This window comes from Tasmannia lanceolata, unplaced genomic scaffold (genome assembly GCF_043159265.1).
Source record: "Tasmannia lanceolata isolate RefF3 unplaced genomic scaffold, GAP_Taslan_0.1 ptg000016l, whole genome shotgun sequence".
Taxonomy (NCBI): domain Eukaryota; kingdom Viridiplantae; phylum Streptophyta; class Magnoliopsida; order Canellales; family Winteraceae; genus Tasmannia; species Tasmannia lanceolata.
In genome coordinates, this window is record NW_027518693.1 from 7,390,211 (window position 1) to 7,411,115 (window position 20,905).

The window sequence follows — 20,905 nt, forward strand, 5'->3', positions numbered from 1 at the left end:
TACAATTTAATAAAGTGAGGAGTGCGATCATCAAAATACGGTGAGTAGTGCCGTTATAAAATATGGTAGTGAGAACATTAGCACTATATATAATTTGAAACCATCGTTGTTACTTGGATGTTCCCACACGGATCGGGTTCAACCCGAATTTGGTTTGGGTCGGGTTAAGCTTTTTTGCAAATCGAGTTGAGTTGGGTTGGGAAAAATCAACCCGAATTGAAAATCGGGTCGGGTCGGGCTGTCAGGCAACCTGACCCGACCCGAAACCCGAATTTGGGTTCCATCTAAAGAAGTTCTATATATGTGTTTTCTTTTTCAACAGTGAAATAGTCTCCACAGTCTACAATGGACGGTTTGGATAATCCTATGGTACGGGCCATACCGTACTTTAATAAAGTGAGGAGTGTGATCAACAAAATATAGTAGTGCGGATAACATTTCCCTTTGTTAATTGTTAGTCCCTGTTTGGTTTGAATTTTGAGAACCGGTTGTGAGTTAAAACTGATTATTAGTGACTCACTATTGGTTCTCAAAATCCAAAACAACCCGGCTTGAGTTGAGGTGGTCAACAATTGGTACCATATCAAATCGGGTCAACCCGACCCAACCCGACTCGACCTAACCCGAATTGGAAATCGGGTTGGGTTAGGTTGAGGAAATTGCAAATCGGGTTGGGTCAGGTTGAGACCCAAGTTGCACCCCTAACGATGAAGAAAAAACTACTTTTCCTTATTCACAATGTGCGGGTCAAATTACGAAAAGTTTGATATTACGAATGCAGGACACCGTAAAAATATTGACGAATTATGGACACCTTAAGAGGAACAACAATTATGGAAACCTCTATAGATTGGAGGGCTAGGATCAGCCTATGGAAATTATTTTACGGGCACAACCTATTTATGTTGTGTTCCATCACATGGACGATTTAGATCAACCTATGATGTGGTATGTACAATTCTTTGTTGGCCCTTTTTTTTGCTAATAAGTATAAAACTAATAAGTATAAAACAAGCTGAGTAGTGTCATTATCAAAATGTGGTAGCGGACATCAGTCCCCTAAGGAAAATGTTCAATGATTGGCATTCAATAATTAAAAAACATAATTGATCAAATGGTTAGGATTTATCGATTGTGGTATATTTTTATTAGGCCCACCAATTAATGGTGATGGTGTAGCTCTCGCGTTTGATCATTGATCCATGATGAATTGGAAAATGATCAAATAATTGGATCCGTGGGTCCCCTTATCCGATGATAAACAAAGAATTACAAAGAAGGAGATTAAGAGATGACAAACTTTCATTACTCCTGTGCTGTAGGGAGGCCCTACATATATATATATATATATATATATATATATATATATATATATATATATATATATATATATATATATATATATATGTATATGTGTGTGTGTGTGTGTGTGTGTGATGGTTTGTACAAATCCTAATACCATTGATGGCCTATGTAGTGAACAAATTTCTTACTAATCCCATCAATATAAATATACAGTAGTGGGACACCCCGTGCGATGCACGGAGAGTGGGAAGACATTATATTTAGCTTCTCATGATAGACAATAGAGAAACTGCATATTACGGAAATCTTATAGATCGGAGGGTTGCGATCATCCCATCGAAATGATTTTGGAGGCACAACATATTTGCATCGCGGCCCATCAAATGGACAGCTTGGATCATCTTATGGCGTTGACCGCAAACTTAATTTGAAAAATCTGGGTGGGCCCTGCAATTTGGCCTTAATGTTAATGCACGACCCACACCATAGGATGATCGAAACCATTCATTTGATGGGCCACAATGTAAATAGGTCGTGCCCCAAAAATCATTTCCATTGGATGATCACAACTCTCCAATCTATAGAGGTTTCCGTAATATGCCGTTTTTCTTTAGATCGGAGGGCTATGATTATCAAATGGAGGGTTTGGATTTGGATCATGGGGCGGTGCGTACAATTCATTTTGAAAAATACAGGTGGGGCCTACCCCGTTCAAAGATTTGAAGAAATTAATATTTGGGCCCACCAACTATGGGGGATAGACCAGTTCAAATATTTGAAGAGATTAATTTTTGGGCCCATCAAAAAGATTTTGAAAATATGGGAGGGTTTGACTTGACCCGTAAGGGTCCGGGTGACACAGGCCAGGTCAAAATGACCGGGAAAAATTTACGGGTCACGAATCTTGAACCCGTACCAGGCCCAAGAACTGTACCGACCACATCACAGGTTGATCCAAACCGTCCATGTGATGGAACACAACATCAATAGGTTGTGCCCCAAAAACCATTTCCATAGGTCGACCCTAGTCGTCCAATCTATAGAGGTTTCCATAATATGTTGTTCCTCTTAAATCGGATGGTTAAGATCATCCTATAGATTTTTTATTACAAAAGCATAAAGGAGGGCGGTAAGATTGAAATTATGTGGCTTTCATGGGTGCCTTTGTTAAAAAAGCATAAAGGAGGGGGTAGGATTGAAATTAAGTGGCTTTAATGGGTGCCTTTGTTAGAAAGCATAAAGGAGCGGGTAGGATTGTAAATATGTGGGTGAATGACTGCCTTTGTTAAAAAATGTAAAAAAAAGTGATGTGTAATTTCCACAGATTTTTGGGAGAAATTGAAATAATTCCCTTAGTTTCCATTCTTCTATATATACATACTAGTAAAAAACCCCGTGTGATGCACGGGCCGACAAAGAACTGTACGGACCACATCATAGGTTGATCCAAACCGTCCATGTGATGGAACAACACATAATTAGGTTGTGCCCCAAAAATCATTTCCATAGGCTGATCTTAGCCCTCTAATCTATAGAGGTTTCCATAATATGTTGTTCCTCTTAAATCGAATGGTTAAGATCACCCTATAGATTTTTTATTAAAAAAGCATAAAGGAGGGGGGTAAGATTGAAATTATGTGGCTTTATAGGTTGATCCAAACCGTCCATGTGATGGAACACAACAGCAATTGGTTGTGCCCGTAAAATCATTTCCACAGGTTGATCCTAGCCCTCCATCGATAGAGGTTTCCATAATTTGTTGTTCCTCTTCAGGTGTCCTGAATCCGTCAATATTTTGCAATTGTCCTGCATGAGTAATATAAAGTAGTTCTTTCATTATTGTAATATGATTTTACCTCTTCTCGGTAGTTTTTTTCTGTAATTGTTATAGACAGTTACCCTGTGTTGGTACTTTTCGTATGCAGATTACGATTTTACCTTCACATAGATAGTATGTACAGATATGTAGGGAGTGCAAAAAACGGTAAAAATATTCCCATTGACGTGTTAAATGGATAATAATTCTCTCTTTTCTCTTATGCTATATAGTCTTAGATTAGACATATTAGACCACAACCATTGCACTAGTGCCAAATATACAGAGTGACGCTGTCACAAGAAATATTTTGCTCGGGAGAGTCGGCCCAACAGTACTTGACAAAGATAAATTTCAAGTTTTCAACACCCAGCTCAGGCCTTACCACTTGTCACCTTTTGATATGTTCTTTAATATAATACCAACATTTCCCAGTCCACGGTATCAATGAGGCCCAAAACCAGAGCACCCAACGAAATAGAAAACAATCAATTGATCTTATCCAAATTAAAAAATCAACGTCCCATCAAAAACTATAAATTTCAAGTAAACCCATCAAACCCAAGTGCAGAAAGCAAAGTGATCTTGACCTTGTTTTGAAATCTGAGTTAGAGAGAAATGACAGATATTGCTCTTTTGGTCATGGAGGAGTTTGAGAGGAGTAGTCATTTGGAGAAGGAAAGAGGAGGAGAGGGATTCAATACAATTTCCTCCTGTTTATCTGTCTTTCCTTGGAGTGCTGAGAAGTTTTCTTTCAAGAAGGTAAGGAGTGAGGGATTTGATCTTGCAAAGAAGGTTTTGGAGCCTAAAACCAGGTTCGGTTTGGCAGTCATTGATGGGTTCTTCTCAGCTTGAGTTTTGGGCCTTCCTCGACAGAAGATTCTGAAATTTGTTCAGTTTAGTTGTACACTGTAACGATTTTCTTTTGGTTTTTATTGTATCTTTCATTTGTAGTTTGTAAATAATCTTCAAGAGGAGCTATATAAAGTTTCTCTGTATAAAGGGCTTTTTTTTTTTTGGGTGGTTTGTACAAAGGGCTTTTTTTCGTATAAAGGGCTTTGCACCCTCTCCGTTGGATAAATATGATTATAAGATCATCCTGTCAACTGATGTCGTGAGCTGACCTTCTCCACCAAATCTCATGTATGGTAAGGCCCACTATTCTATACCCTATGGCCCATGCTATGGTAGGTTGGGGCCATCATTTTATAATCATGCCTAACATGGGTTGGGCGTTTGGGCCCACCATTTTGTACCTTACGTTTTGATGTAATGGGCCCACTATTTTACATCTCATGTTTTTTATGGGACGGGGTCTACCATTTTACACCTCATGTTTTGATGGGATAGACCAACCATCACGACCAAAACCATACATAGGGATAGGATGGAGCCCACCATTTTACCCATAATGTTATTATGGATGAGTGGATGACACATTGACACCCACCATCACTGCCCAAACCTGCCAAACCTGTGGATTAGGGTGTGGGCCCAACCTTCCATTTTACAGCTCAGCGGGGCCACCATTCCACCCAAACCCATGCATATGATTGGGCCCACCATTTTCTCCTAATTTTATTAATGGATGGGGCCCACCAGCTCTACCCAAACCTATGCATTAGGGTGGGGCCACCGTTTAACACCTTATTTTTATCGCGTGGGACCCATCATTTTTAGCCCATGCATAGCATGGGTCCGGATTACTAGTTGTACTAAAATCCCAAAAACTTAAATGCCACATGTAAGGTATCCATTCGCTCAAATATAAAAAAACAAAAGCTTCTCGAATCCTCCTTTCAAAACCGGAGGTATTTTACCAGTTTTGACGTACACCAACAAATATAGGCCATGATATTTTCACCCCCCTGCAGTACGCATTCACCCCACTGTTAACGTGATTCGGCGTCAAAAAGCGTTAAAGTAGCCAACTGTGCACGTCGTTAGGGGGGCGAATGCGTTGGGCGATGAAAACAATGATATTTTGATTATTTGGACGTGCCGTCCAACAAAGCAATTCGACCGCCGCAGTTTCCAATTTCTCGCTTACTTATCTTATCGTGTTAAATTTAAATTTGGAAAGTGATATAAATCTAATCTTCATTGAGAAGGCTTGATATGAGGTCTATCCTCCATTCCTCATGATATAGACCTCTAGAGAGCCCCATCTTATAAATCATACTGCATGAAATCGGTCGGTCAATTCTTTTTAACGGTTAGATCATAAATGTTGAATGTGGGACCTTTTTCTTGTCTCTTTGTATCCGTAGATTTGGAAGGGGACCACTTTTCAAATTATCAAGAGATCACTTGATCTGAATCATCAATTACAAAGTTGATCTCACTCAGACTTAAAATATCCACGGCTTGAAAACATCTTAATTCTTAAAGGACGCCTTTTCATCAAGCTTGCAATAGGTCGAATACTCGAATTGCTTTGGGAGGAATGGTTTTAAATTTCTGTTTAGGTGGTACCGTTTTCGGACCCTAAGGAAATCGAAATTTCAAAATTTTGGCCGAAATCCGGCGAAACAATAAAAACAATATTTTATTCGATTTTGGAAAATTTTGTCGAAATTTAGGTAAAATATTAAATTAATTAAACAAAACTGTTTTTTGGGTGAAATTTCGGAATTTCGGAAAAAACAAAATTTCGACCAAAATTCTGAAATTCCGACCGAAATCTCGGATAAAATAAAATACCATTTCGTTAAGTGACGTTCGGTGTCGGTCCCAACCAAAACCCGAAATTTTGGATTTCGGTCGAAATTTAAAACCATGTTGGGAGGTTTATTACAACTGAATCTAAAGAGGGCATTTCAGTCATTTTCCCCACAAAATTTTGATCCTTGATATTTGCAATCCTTAATTCAACGTACAGGATCTTCGTTCAGCATAAATTTTGCCTAATCACATTCTAGTGCCATGATACAGTGGCCCATAATAAGAAAATATATTTTGCTCGCGAGAGTGAGCCTAAAATTCATTGGAAATATGAATTTCAATTTCTCAACAGTCATCTCACTAGGGGTGCAACTTGGGTCGGGTTCAACCCGAACCCGAATTTGGGTTGGGTTGGGTTGGGTTTTTAAAAAAATCAGGTTGGTTTGGGTTGGGAAAAATCAACCCGAATTGGAAATCGGGTTGGGTCGGGTTGGGGTGTCGGGCAACCCGACCCGAAACCTGATTTCCAATTTCAATATGTATAAAATTTTTACTTCTATATTTGTTTTGTCATTATATAACTCAAATCTAGAAAGAAATAAAAAACTTGGTGAAAGTTGTCCTAATTAACCCTCTTGTTGGGGAACATCTAATCACTAGGATGAGATAGAAATACAAGAATAAAATGGAAAACGGGTTGGGCCGGGTTGGGTCGGGTTGAGAAAATTACAAATCGGGTTGGGTCGGGTCGGGTTGGGTTGGAAAAATGGGTTCCTCGGGTTGGGTCGGGTTGGCCTCAACCCGACCCGAGTTGCACCCCTACATCTCACCCATCTCAGTTATCTCCTAATGAATCTCTTATCACCTTCTAATATAAAATTATTCCCACGATGACTAGAAGAAAAACCAAATCACCCAATAAAATAAAAGAAACTAAAAAGCTCATTGACCTTATCCAAATTAAAACCACTCCATCATATAATCTATATGTATTCAAACAAACCCATCAAACCCAACTGTAGAAAGGAAATTGATCTTGATTTTGTTTTGGAATTTAGGCTAAAGTGATATGGCAGATATTGCTATTTTGGTTGCAGAGGAGTTTGAGAGGAGGAGGAATTTGGAGAAGCAGAGAGGAGAGGAGGGATACAATACAATGCCCTCATCTTTCTCTGTTTTCCCTTTGTGGGTTGAGGAGTTTTCTTTCAACAAGGTTAGGAATGAGGGATTTGAGATTGTAAAGAGGGTTTTGGAGCCCAAAAGCAAGTTTGGTTTGGCAGCCATTAATGGGTTCTTCTCAGCTTGAGAAATTTGTTTCAGTTCCTTTGTAAAGATTTTGCTCTCTTTTGGTAGGCAGGATTTTGCTTTGGTTTTAATTTATCTTTGTTTTGCTGCTTGTGAATATTTATGGGTCACAAATAATTGAGGAGTATTACTATAGAAGAACTTGTTGCAGTTCATCTTTCAATGTATTAATGTCTCAATTGCAAATTAGATTAAATTAAACTAATCATATGATCCACGTCTCCATGATGCAAGGGGATAAGGGTTTAAATTTTTGAATTTATTTACTGTTTTGTTGCAACACGTTTCCATTGCAACAAATTCGTTTTGAAACACTAGAAATCTTCTTAAATCTTCTTAGATTTCGATTTTATGCGTTGAGTAGAGTCAGAGTACTTGTTGTTGATTAGGCGTTGCAAAAACAAAAACCAAAAACCAATACAAATCAATGGTTAAGATTGAGTCTTAGCTAAAAGACTAGGATGTTAGTGGTTTTATAAATACCTATCGTACTTGTAGGAATGGGCCAACTTACTGTTGGGCTTATTTCTTTGGACTGCGCCCTGCCCTTGGTGGGTTAATTGTGTTTGGGTGTTCACTGAAGTTGTACATTGGACCTCCTAGATTTCAATTTAGAAAAAGCCCAAATTGGGCCAGTCCTATAATTATATGTTAGTAGAGTAGTGCAAGACTCTTTCTATTTTTAGAGTAGCCCTAGGATAACAGACATTTTCACCTCCCTGTCAAATCAGGTTAATGCCCCGCGCCGCGGGGCGGGGGGGGGGGGGGGGGGGGGGGGGGTTTGAAAATATCATCTCCCTTTTAAGAAAGGTAAATAATAATAGAAATAAGATAGCGAAGCCTTTTAAGAAAAAAAATAATGGTTTGAACACTCTTTACAAACGTGGATGCGGGTCAAAATGCGACGAAGAAAAATCCTTGACTTGGTGCGGACTCAACCAAGAACGTGGTTGACGTGGCTGACTATTCGGTTGACACGGTCATATTTCGGTAGAGTCAAAGGAGTTTTTATTGACTTTGTACTTTGTAGGGCAACATGTGGAACACGGTAACAAGGCGCGGGCCGCTCTCTCCTTTACATTATTCTCACTGGTATCAACGATTCTCACTCGTGTTTATGACCAAACTGTGAGTTATGTCAAACCCCTCGCAGAGTGATGATGATGGGAGCGCTAGTACTGCCAGGACAATGAGATTATTTTCTGCTTATTGTTTTATGGTTTAGCAGTTGCAAACGGATATGAGGAAGAAGATAATAAATTGTTTCAATGAAAGGCTTTTAGTTAATATTAATGCCATTTTTATCTTTTCGCATGTGAGGATATTTTGGTCTTTTTAGGAGTAAATAAATTTGTCGTAGTTAATTTCACTAATTTGGTCACTAACTGATGACACAACTGAATTTGCTAAACTTTCTCACTGTCGTTTTAAGGGGTGCAACTCTGGTCGGGTTGGATCGGGTTAAGGGTACCATAGCCCTACCCAAAATGGCATTCCCTCAACCCTAACTTGACCCAACCTGAGCATTGGGTTGAGGATGGTCAACACTAATCCAACCCGCCTCCAAATCTCTCAACCCTAACCCAACCCATCTAATCCGAAATCGGGTTGGATTGGGTTGGGTATCAAGATAAATTAGAGGTCGGGTTCGGGGTTGGGTCGTGTTGCCAAGGCCTCAAACCCTAACTGAACCTGAAATTAAATCGGGTTGGGACCCTAACGCAACCCAAACCTACACAACGAAATGCCAACCCAGTCCCACACAAGTTGCATCCCTACTGTTTTTAGCATTTCCTTGCCTTTAATTTCTTTCGATGTAAAATCAGTGTATTACGGGTAGCGAGCATAGTTTCATATGCTTAAAAGCCCAACGGCAATACATTCCGCCAAAAAGTGAAACAGGGCAACGGCTATATTTTGCAAAGAACAATATCTTACTACCATTTTTCGGAAATGCTTGCGCCCTCACTTCTAAACATTCATCAATTTCATCCACTCCAAATTTCTCATAATCCATCACCACCAAAGGAGAAGCCAAGAAATAGAACCCACAAGGGCATTAAGAAATTTCTCAAAAACCCCATTTTAGCCTGCCAAATCCCTTCAATTTCAACCCAAACAGAAAACGCATGCAACATTACTGTATTTCCAAAGAACCTAGATGCCAAATTATCAAACCCTCCATCGATCGAGCAATTTCTTCATCATAACGTACTTTCTTCTCTCCTTCAGTCCTGCTCTAATGGGAAAGAAGCGAAAAGCATACACACAATCATTGTAAAGGGATTAGGAAGATCAGTAACATTTGTTGATAACAATTTGATTGCAGCATATCTAAGATTTGCTGAACTAAGCTCAGCTCGTCAAGTGTTTGATAAAATGTCTGCAAGAGATGTCGTTTCGTGGACCGCGATGCTTAATGGGTATTTGAAAATTGGGTTGGACAAAGAAGGTTTGATGTTATTCAATGACTTTGTTGAAAATTGTATTCAAGGCAATAGTCGGACATTTGTTTGTGCCTTGAATTTGTGTGGTAGGAGAATGGATATTAAGCTTGGGGAACAAATTCACGCTTGTGTTGTGAAAGGAAATTGGAGCAATTTGATTGTCAATAGTGTCCTTCTTAATTTCTATGCTCAGTGTGGAAATCTAACAAACTCGCTTAGAGTTTTTGACGGGATGTCCGAACGAGATGTCGTTTGTTGGACAACTATGATCACAGCTTGCGCTCAACAAGGGCTTGGGCAAGAGGCTTTTTCACTGTTTTCACGGATGCAGTTTGATGGTATTTGCCCAAATGAATTTACAGTGTGCAGTGTTCTGAAGGCTTGTGGCGAAGAGAAGGCTTTGAAATTTGGGAGACAGCTACATGGTGCCATAGTTAAAAGAATGATCAAGGATGATGTGTTTATTGGGAGTTCCCTAGTAGGTATGTATGTGAAGTGTGGGCAGGTGAAAGATGCTAGAATAGTTTTTGATAAGATGACGAAGAGAAACACGGTTACATGGACTTCTATGATCGCGGGTTATGCGCAAAATGGGCTTGGAGAGGAGGCCATGAGTTTATTTCGAAAAATGAAAAGGCGGCGTATATTAGTTGACAACCATACAGTTGTTAGCATTCTCAGTGCTTGCGGTTTGATTGGATCTTTATGCTTGGGAAAAGAAATTCATGCACAGATTTTGAAGAATCGTATTGGGAGCAATGTTTATATTGGAAGCACATTAGTGTGGTTCTATTGCAAGTGTGGGGAATATGTTTATGGAGCCAGGGTTCTAGACGGTATGCCTTTGAGAGATGTAATCTCTTGGACATCAATCATTTCGGGCTATGCTAGTCTTGGACATGGTTCGGAAGCTCTTGAGTTCTTGAATGATATGTTATGGGAAGGTGTGGAGCCTAATCCGTTTACATATTCGTCGGCTTTGAAAGCATGCTCTAAACTAGAGGCTGTGAGCGAAGGGAAATGGATCCATGCTTGTGCGAACAAGACCGATGGTCTATCAAATGTGTATGTGGGTAGTGCACTTATCAACATGTATGCAAAATGTGGCTTCCTTGAGGATGCAGTTCGCGTTTTTGATAGGATGCCTGAGCGGAATTTAGTTTCTTGGAAGGTGATGATTATAGGGTATGCAAGGAATGGACTGTGCAAAGAGGCTTTACAACTCATGTATCGAATGCAAGCAGAGGGAATTAAGGTGGATGATTTCATCCTCACAACAGTTCTTAGTGCATGTGGAGATGTTCAGTGGGATTTTGAGTGCTCATCCGCGCATTTCTTGCAATCTACTTGATCATGTCAGTTCTGAAGATCACTTAGGAATTTTGGGGATCATAAAAGAAAAAATCAAATTATCATTTGGAAAAACAGAAGAAATAGTTGATGTCTAATTGGAACAAAACTCTATCATTTGGATTCAATGTAGCTGTACTAAAGGTATCTTACTTGGACACAGGAGGTAAAAGACAATACTTGTTTAATACAAAATAGTAGTAGCATTTGAAGCCCTGATGAGGAGTGATGAATAGTATCAATGCTTAAAAGTTGAGAAGATAGAGGAAAACTCTGGATTTCCCAAAGGACTTCTCATATTTCGGTATGACACTGGCATAACTCATATTCCAGGTAACACAGACTTGGCCAACGACTACATGCCATCTCGAGCCAGATCAGTGTGTGGCTGCAGTCAGCTTGAGCTTGCTATAATTCCGATTACTCGTCCATGTATCTCAGTATCAACATTTGCTCTTTTATTCAAGTATATGATTCTTTAATATTTAAATCGGGCGAAGGGAATGATGGTCTGTGAAGGCGAGATCCTATAAACTCATCTGGGTCAGATATGATGTCCATCTGAGGCAGTGTAATGTCTTCCAGGCTTTAACGTGGACGGTTAGTAGTTCTGTTTCCTATGTATCATGGATTCAAATTTTGTAGTTAAATGCTAGTTATCTTCTCTGTCTGAAAAGATATCAAAATCCATACTGGTTCTTTTGTCATAATATTTCCTAAATTCTTATTTTTATGAATGGTAATATTTTCTTCTTCTTCTTTTCTTTCAGAAATGTCATGCCGTTTGAGAGGTTAAATTGGAATCAGAATCATGAAATTATCTTTCTTGAACCAATAGCCGTTGTTAGCTTTTCCCTGGGTTCTTTTTCTGCTCTTCTCCGGATTACTCTCATTCATGATAATCTGTAGAGATTAATTATAACAATTCTGAGGTTTTTACCCTCTAAAATTTTTACCACTTGCTGATGGGGAGTAATAAGTGCCAGCTAGTTTGAAATTATGAAGTAATTCACAAACATGGAATTACTGCCTTAATATAGATATTATATCTCTTTTCTTGTTATAAACCATGAAAATGTTCAAATGATGGATGGACAATGTTTGAACGCCAATTCTGCCCACCCCACCCCAACCTAATCATCCTTTCTTAGAGGAACAACAAAAGGCATCTGGATTCAATACCATAAATGATCCTTTGGTGCGGTTGATGGGTGTGGCTATGGGAATTTGACGTACTTGCAGGACAGCATGCGGACAGGCACACCATAATCTGGATTCCACAATCGGTTGACATAATCTACAACAAACAGGCCCTAAGTGATGGAGGGGATTGTTATCAAGCATCACCTTTCTCTTCTTTTTTCCACACTGAGATTAAAAGTAGGTCAGGACGGACCTTCTTTGGCTGATATTTGAAGTATGTGGGGACTTATATATTACCTTTATTGCTCAAGATGGAAACCAGCTGTGGACCGTGAGATTAGTTTTTCTTTGTTTATTTTCTATGCTTCCTACTTTTTTATTTATAGTGCGTGTGTACTTAAATATTAATACTGCAACATACTTACTTTCTCATACTTTCTTTTGGGAACGCATGTCGGCATGTGCACTCAATCTAGCACACTATATGTGGTTGAGGGCATTACTTACATTGAAGAGGGAGACGATGATAACAGTCAACAACGACAACTTGATGTTTGAGACTCTGAGAATGATATGAGCTTGTTGTATTAATTTTAAGATTATTATCTAATAAGCATGAGTTTGGATGTTAGATGAATGATTAGTATGTGTCAGCTTGCTAGCAAACAATTCATATTGTGATATTTTTCTTAAATGGCGATGCACATATATAAAAAGGGGGAGAAACACAAAACCGACGTGGTCAAACAACTTGAGAAAAATTGAAACAAAGGGAGAACTGAGAAGGGAGAAAGATGGTCAAAACTCAAAAACATTGCGTGACGGTATCTTTGACACGTCTAGGTTTACTCACTATATGTTTGCTTGGTTTAATGTGGAAAGATGTGAATGATTGGTTAAACATGTTTATAAGCTGGTTTTGATTTGGTTCATTATCATTATGTCAGATAGCACTGTCTACTTTTTAACTGGTTGTCTTTTGTTATTTGGAGTTATTATGAATTATACAAGATATCCTTTCTCCAGAGTGGAGCATGAGAAAGTAGAGGATGCATTGGTTTCCCATGTTGGTCCAATTCTGTGTTAAATCATTTGGATTGGTTCAGGACACACCTAAGTTTGAGATGAGGTGTCTCACTTATGCCCTTTAGTTCTATTTTATTGTCGGTTGCATTTCACTTGATTGTTGAATCTGCTTGCTATTGCAACCTTGTTCCTATCCATTGGCACAAGACGGCCTTTTTTACATCCTTCTCCTCATAGATGTGGATTTCTAGTTGGAGATAGAGAGCTAGAAGAAGAAACTAAATAGCTGATAGTCAACTTTTTAAAGTCTGAATTATTGTAATTCCTTGAGAGGTAGATTGTGGGCATCCGAATATTCAATATACTGTGGCAAGTAGTAATTGGGGCTTCAAAAGAAAATCGTGATAAGGGAAGAATTAGTGACTTCATAGCACTTAATGAGTGTTTTTTTGTTTAAATGGTAATGCATTAAATAAAGAAAAGCGAGAGAAACTACGAGACCGAGGAGATCTCAACACAAAGAAAATCAAGATAACACAAAAATCGAACCTGAAAACAACAAAAGAGTCAGAGATCCTCGGGGAGGAAGATGATAAAAGACCGATACAACATCTCTAAGAACACCGGAGTGAGCAAGCCGATCAGCATCACAATTAGCAGATCACCACACACATCTAATCTAAATATCATAGTCCTCAATCACATCGGAGATTAGCCCTCAATCACGTCGCTAATCTCCTCAATCGTGTCTGCAAATCTCCACAGGAAGTTGTATCCGCCTTTCACCCATCTAACAACATTGAGGGAGTCGCTCTCAATGATAAGGTGATCAAGCAAAGACTGATCCAAAAGGTGAATACTGCAAAGGAGGGCCTGCACTTTCACCTCGTTAGAGTCTTTATTGCCAATGGACCGGAGAAGGCCCATCTAATCTCCCACTCGTGATTCCTTAGAAGACCCCCTGTTCTAACCGGATCCAGGTTTCTGAGGCTCGAGCCATCACAATTTAACTTCAGAAATCCCGGAGGACAAGGATCCCACATGAGGTTAAGATGCTCCATCCTAATATTGCGCATATCATTAAAGATTCTTTTATTTCTTTCCTTCCGAACAAACCAAAGTACAACAAAAGTGAGGTTGCCAAGGAATTTACCAATAGATAGCCAAGGAACAAATTCCCAAGCCTCAAACAAATCAGCAATGTGACCCGACATAACCCAACTAACCCCGAAAGACCAAAAAAAGAATTACAAATCTCATGCATTAATCTATAATAATCAGGAGACGGTCGATGTTTCCTTACAAGAAAAATGCAATGAATTAGACCAATTAAATACAAATATTTTCTTTGCCAATGCAATATTATAAGTAACTTCTCTAAGATCCAAGGGTTACAAGATGATCAATATTCAGATCCTCAAGAGGAAAATTAAGTTCAATAAGATAATCTGCAAACATATATGCTTCCCCCTCTCCCCCCGCCCCCCGCCCCCCGCCCCACGCACTCCCACCCCCCATCCATGTGTGTAGTATTTGAAAGTCTACAACTTTGCCAGTGAGGAACATAACAGCTCAAACAAAAGTAGCTTTTCAGGGGAGAGTCTTTCCTTTCACAATTTGAACAGCAAGCTGAGAGTTGGATTCTAGACAAATTCTTTGAACCCTTTGTTCGTAGGAATTTGAAGTGCTTCACAAAAAAATCTTTAATTCCGGGATGTAGATGACATCTACGCTTTCTTTTATCAGAAAGGCAGAAATAAAGCTACCTTTGTGATTTCTAAAAATGCCACCAACATGTGCTGTATCACTTGATAGACAGGCGTCTGTGTTGATTTTGATTTCCACCTCAACAAGTTCTGTCCATGCATGGCATTTTCTAATACGTGGATGTGGAAATGTAAATTCACCATGTTTCTTGATGATTTCAGAATTTCAAGGATTTCCATATGAGGATCACTTTAAGAACAATCTTCTTATGCCTTTGTTGACACCAATAAGAGGCAATTTGGAAAATATCAGACTTTAAGTGCCTCATCTCATCTTGGATTGTACCTGCCTCCAATAGCAGTCATGTATTCTTGTCAAGAAAAATGCAATCACAGATTTCTTTTCATTCTACCGACATTTGTTATTATTGCCTACCAATAATCCCCACATGAACAAGATCCTTCCTTAAAATGATGAAATCGAGTTGAATCTCTCACTATGATTTCTCTCTCTACAACCTTAGAAATAAACTTAATTGCAGAGTGACAGTCATTACAGACCCTAAGGTTCTTCATAATCCTCAAGGTAGTTTTCTCAGGAGTACTGACCAACGCAAAGGCAATCGCAAGTTTCTCGCTGTGACGACTGAGTATCTGATCTTTCATCTCATCATCAAGATCATGCAATACAGAGTCCGTGTCTGGAACAAAGCCCACTTTCTTAATCTCCTTCCAAACCCTAGCAGCCATCTCATAAATCAATTCTTTCTGAGGGTGCAGTGCATCCTCAACTCCAAAAATATGAACTTGATTCTTAATCTGAACCCAACTGAAACCTTGGTCTTTTTTCACTCCTCTATCCCTCATCAACTTTCTCGTTTTAGCAGCATCCTCCCATCTCCCATTCGCAGAATACACATTTGCAAGTGCAGAATAAGCACCACTGTGATCAGGATCAATAGTGAGTAGTCTCTCAGCTGTGATTTTTGCTAACTCTGCATTTTTATGAACTCTGCAAGCGCCAAGAAGTGAACCCCAAGCTATAACATCCGGTTCGATTGGCATATTTTCTATAAAATCCTGAGCTTCATGGAGTAATCCAGCACGCCCAAATAGGTCGATCATACACGCATAATGGCTTGGGGTGGGTTTGATCTTGTGAAGGGTCTGCATTGATGCAAAATAATTCCGGCCTTGTTCAACCAACCCTGCATGGGTGCACGCAGAAAGCACACCAACATAAGTTATATGGTCGGGCTTGACCCCAAAGCTCAACATCTTGCCAAAAAGTTCTAAAGCCTCTTCTCCAAACCCATGTTGGGCTAGAGCTATAATCATGGAGGTCCATGAAACCGTATCTCCACTCTTAGAAATTTGATCAAAGACACACCTTGCCTCAGTAATGCTTCCAGCTTTAGCATACATAGTAATGAGTGCATTTTTAACAGAGACCGATGAGTATTGCCCCAATCTTAGGGCCATGGCATGGATTTGCTTGCCATGATCTCGTGTTGCCAAGCTTGAACAAACGCTTAACATGGCTGCTAGAGTGTAATTGTTCGGCATAGGCCCTTCATTTAGCATTGATTTGAAGAGCTCAATGGCATCATTATTTAAACCATTCTGCACATAGCCCACTATCATGGCTGTCCATGAGACCACATCTTGGTCTTTCATCGAGTTGAAAACTTGCCTCGCAGGTTGCAAATCCCCAAGTTTTATGTAGCCCTCGAGTAGTGCGGTAAATGATATCACATTGAGTTCCGCAGTGACTGTTTGGTCAACAAGCTTTTGAGCGATTTCTACACTATCAGACTTCGAGTACATTGAGATCAAAGCATTTCGAACCGGCCCTTGAGAATCAATTTCGGTTCTAATGATATGAGCATGGATTTGTTTCCCAGTTTTCAACAATTTAAGATTTGCACAAGCTGATAGAATACTAACTATCGTGAACCCATCGGGTTTTATTGATGCGTCATTCAGCATTTGTGTGAAAAATTCCAATGCCTTGAGATCAAACCCGTGTTGGTTATAGCCCGCGATGATCGAATTCCAAGAAACAACATCCCTCTCTGTCATTTTCACAAAATGGGCTTGAGCTAGATCAAGATGGCCAGACTGTGCATACAAAGAAATCATGGTATTCGAACTTGACAAGCTCCTCAAACTCATCTTATCAAAAACGACTTTTGCTGTCTTATTATCCCCACATTTTCCATACATGTTGAGGAGTGAATTTCCAACAGGAATGTAGCTACTCAAACCAAGTTTAATCACAAAAGTGTGCACCTTTTTGCCTATATCCAAAGCTTCCAAAGCCGTACAAGAGACTAGAATGTTAGTAAAAGTGAATTGGGTGGGTGGGACTCTATCCTTAATCATCTCGAGAAAGAGTCTTATCGCGTTTTCAAACCGACCCATTTGATTATAACCAACAATCATAGCAGTCCAAGAAACTGAATCCCTTACGGGAATTCTCTCAAACATATGTAATGCGGTCTCGAGTCGACCGCTTTTCGCATAGGCGGAGACTATGGTGTTCCAAGAAAATGTGTTTTTTAGAGGCATTTCATCAAACAGGTTGTGAGCATCAGAAATCAATCCGGTTTTTGCGTAGAAGTTGACGAGATTGTTCGTCAAGAACACTCCCAAGTGAAGCCCGGCTTTGATTATCCGGGCATGAATTGATTTTCCAGTGATCTGGTCTTTGTTTTTCAGGCTTGTTTGGAGAAGGGATACGTAGAAATCTGAAGGAGAGGAGAGACATGGCGAGAGTGGGGGCTCCTTGAGTGACATTTTCAAACAGAACAGATTAGAGAAAACGCGCGAAATGTTTCCTTTTCAACGGTCTTATTTGCACGCATTAAGTTAAATCAGCAGAAAAAAAAGTAATATGGGGCCCACATCTTTGGATGATCTAAACCATTTATTTTTTGGGAGATATTTCTCAAAAAGCACTGTACGGCCAACACCATAGTATGATCCAAACCGTCCATTCGATAGGCTTCACTCATCAAAAAAAAAAAAACCTATTTACGTTGTGGCCCATCGAATGGACGGTTTGGATCATACTATGGTGATGTAAATAGGTTCTTCCCATAAAATCATTTTAATAGGATGATCCTAGCCCTACAATCTATAGAGGAACTACATTTTTGGATACTTCTTTAGATCAGAAGGTTCTGATCATCCAATGGAAATGATATTTAGGGCAGAACTTATTTACGTTGAGGTCCATCAAGAGGACGGTTTGGATCGTCCTAACGTGTAAGCCGTACATTACTTTTTGAAAAATTCTGGACTATACGGGCTTACACCATATAAAAACTCTATTGTGTGGCCTCAAAATCTTTCATCTGGGATGATTATTAACCATAGGATGTATTTGATGTAAAATGGACGGCTCAGAAAGTTTGAAAAATAAGGATATAGAAACCCCGAACCCGTGAGCATAATACGTGTTTAAGATCAATAGGCAACCATGAATTTTCTTTTTCATGGAACATTAGCTTATCCAAGGCCATGTTTGGCAACCATGAAAAAGTATTCCATGAAATAATAGTGGGCACAGGTGCATGAGAGAGGAAGAGTAGAGGAAAGGGAGAGGGAGAGACTTGATCAGTTGGTCGGCCATACCTAATAAATTTATAAGGTTTATAATGAAATTTTAGATTTATAAGGTTTTAACTTTTAACCAAAGCTTTTCCAATATATATAGTATTATTATAGATGAGAAGCTTACTTTTTCCACAGTTGAAGATCTGCTTCTGTACCATTTCTCGATCAAAGGGTCTTCATTGTACCATTTTCGAATCAAACTCTAGTCAAAGAATTTAGGTAGAAATCAGGTAAAAAATTATATTGCTTGTCTACTGGTTCAGAGAACTTGCTCTAGATAATTTGGTAGAAGTTTCAGAAAATGTGAAGAAATCAGAAGAGATTTAGTCAATACACTTAAAAATCAGTTTGAATTTCACCAGAAGATTCTGATTTAAATCATTACTTGTGTAACTGGTGTAGAGGTTGACATTGAACTTATGTTTGGGTTTGGATTCACAACTAACAACTTTAGTTTAGACTACAGTTGATTAGGGGTGCAATTCAGGCAAGGTTGGGTCTAGGTTGAGGCCAACCCTAGCCCAACCCAAGATAGCATGCATTCTCTCAACCCTAACTCGACAGGGCCCGAACCTTAGGTCGAGGATGGTCCCTAACCCAACCCACTTCTAAATCTCTCAGCCCTAACCCCAACCTGTCTGACCACTTTTTCCCAAATCTGGTTGGCATTTCCTTGGGTTAGGTTCAGGTTAGCCTAGTGCAAAAACATAAAAAATACAAAAAAGAAAAGAAAAGAAATCATTACCCTAAGATTTTGAAGATCACAGAAAAATTAAAGGATGAAGGTGAGTTTCAGTCGGATCTCGGATCGGGCTGCCGAAGAGCTCAACCCTAACCCAACCCAAATTTTAATTGGGCTGTCTTTTCCCAAACCTAACCCAACCCAACCATAGGAAATGGCCCAAGTTGCACCCCTACCAATTGTAACCGTACTAATAACCAACAATGTATTAAAATGAGGTCGCGCAGAGTATTCCCCGATTTGAACCTCATCACCCTTCAGTAGGGGTGTCAATGGACCCAGATGGACCATCCGAATCCGAACTTAAAGAACATAAACGGACGGGATAGAGAGACATTCCCATGATCCATGGACACATTTCGGGACCCTATCATAGGATCCGAAATTATTACCAATCAGATCCAGACAACCAACAGAAGCCCGAGGAGAGTCCTAAATCCAATTGTATTATACTATTTTACGAAAACGCCGGCTTTAAGTAATAATTTAGGGGTGTCTTAGTAATAATAAGCCCCATGTATTTTTCTCAAACGATTCTTATTTTAATATTTTTTTATTCATCTCTCTCAAGTCTCAACTCTCAAGTCACCCTCTTCTCTTCTCTCTTCTTTCTCTATCCATTGACAAGTCCCTAGCCCACTAAGTTGCCACCGGCTCATACACCCAGCTATGGGTCACGTTTGCATTCGTCATCATCTGAGAATTTTAACCATGTATACTGTAGGACCTACTAGGACACTTCGATGGACGGTCTGATATGAAATCGATCATGATTGTGACATTGGAAGTAGGATCCGAAGAACACTCCAAATCTGATAATCAGAAGCGGATCCGTTGACAGCCCTAATTCCTCCTGCTTCTCAACATATGGCATTGAGTGAACCATGCAATCCAAGTTTGATCTTATTCAATAAACATGATTTCTCTAATAAACATCGAATTTGAAACCCTCGGACGCCTAAATTACCATATGAATTAGTTAATGGAGATCAACATCCATGTAGAAAATGGCCATTAAGACTTGACGTTAACGTAGTCCTAACGTAAGCTCCATGGCTGCTAAGGAATCACACATTTTTCTTATCATAGACAAACCATATCAAATAAAAAGGAATGGTGGATACAATAGAGCAGACAAACAGAAGAAACCAGTATTTTCTTGGCCTGACTATGTGTCTATATCAACAAAAAGGAGAAGAGAAGATTTCCAGTGTCTCCGTGACTAAGGCCACACGTATTTTCTCCCTCGATCTCTCTCTGTTAGAAATTATAATAGTTTTCCATGATCCTAAAATGAATAATCTCAGAATGGTATACAGGAGAACACTTTCAAAACGGGTTTTTGGTTTGGAAAATAATGATGAAAGTGAAATTGTCAAACGATACGGTCAATTTCAACTTCATTGTCCAAACGAAATCCTGTTTTGCTAGCAGCCCCTCTAGTAGAGGAATGCTAAACATTAGGGTGGCGTCCTCATAAAAGTAGCCGCCAGGGGTGGCTCCTCTATTTGAACCTCATCACCCTTCAGTTTACCATTCTTTTTACACACACTCACATCTTCGCACATGCTATAAAATAATGTACTCCGCTCCGTCAAAACATGAGGTGTCAAATGGTGGGCCCCACCCTGATGCATGGCCTAAGTGGAGATGGTGGGACCCAGTCCATCAAAACATGAGGTAAAATGGTGGTCTCCATCCCATGCATGAGTTTGAGTGGAGTTGGCACTACCCAACCTATCAAAACATGGTGTAAAAAGGTGGACTTCGTCTTATGCAT

General features: G+C 39.5%; 2 protein-coding genes across 3 annotated transcripts; one reads left to right on the forward strand and one right to left on the reverse strand.

Moving 5' to 3' along the window:
- Positions 1 to 7,881: 7,881 nt before the first annotated feature.
- On the forward strand, positions 7,882 to 12,460 carry LOC143848918 (pentatricopeptide repeat-containing protein At4g18520, chloroplastic-like). 2 transcript variants are annotated; one of them, XM_077357964.1, is made up of 2 exons: positions 7,882 to 11,487; positions 11,658 to 12,460. In XM_077357964.1, the coding sequence occupies exon 1, from the start codon at positions 9,044 to 9,046 to the stop codon at positions 10,886 to 10,888; it is 1,845 nt and encodes a 614-aa protein (XP_077214079.1). In that variant the 5' UTR covers positions 7,882 to 9,043; the 3' UTR covers positions 10,889 to 11,487; positions 11,658 to 12,460. The 2 variants fall into 2 exon arrangements, with proteins under 2 accessions (XP_077214079.1, XP_077214080.1); XM_077357965.1 differs by having other exon boundaries at positions 12,039 to 12,460.
- A 2,123-nt stretch (positions 12,461 to 14,583) lies between these two features.
- LOC143848609 (pentatricopeptide (PPR) repeat-containing protein) lies at positions 14,584 to 17,575 on the reverse strand. Its single transcript, XM_077357583.1, has one exon. The coding sequence runs from the start codon at positions 17,559 to 17,561 to the stop codon at positions 15,195 to 15,197; it is 2,367 nt and encodes a 788-aa protein (XP_077213698.1). The 5' UTR covers positions 17,562 to 17,575; the 3' UTR covers positions 14,584 to 15,194.
- Positions 17,576 to 20,905: the final 3,330 nt, after the last annotated feature.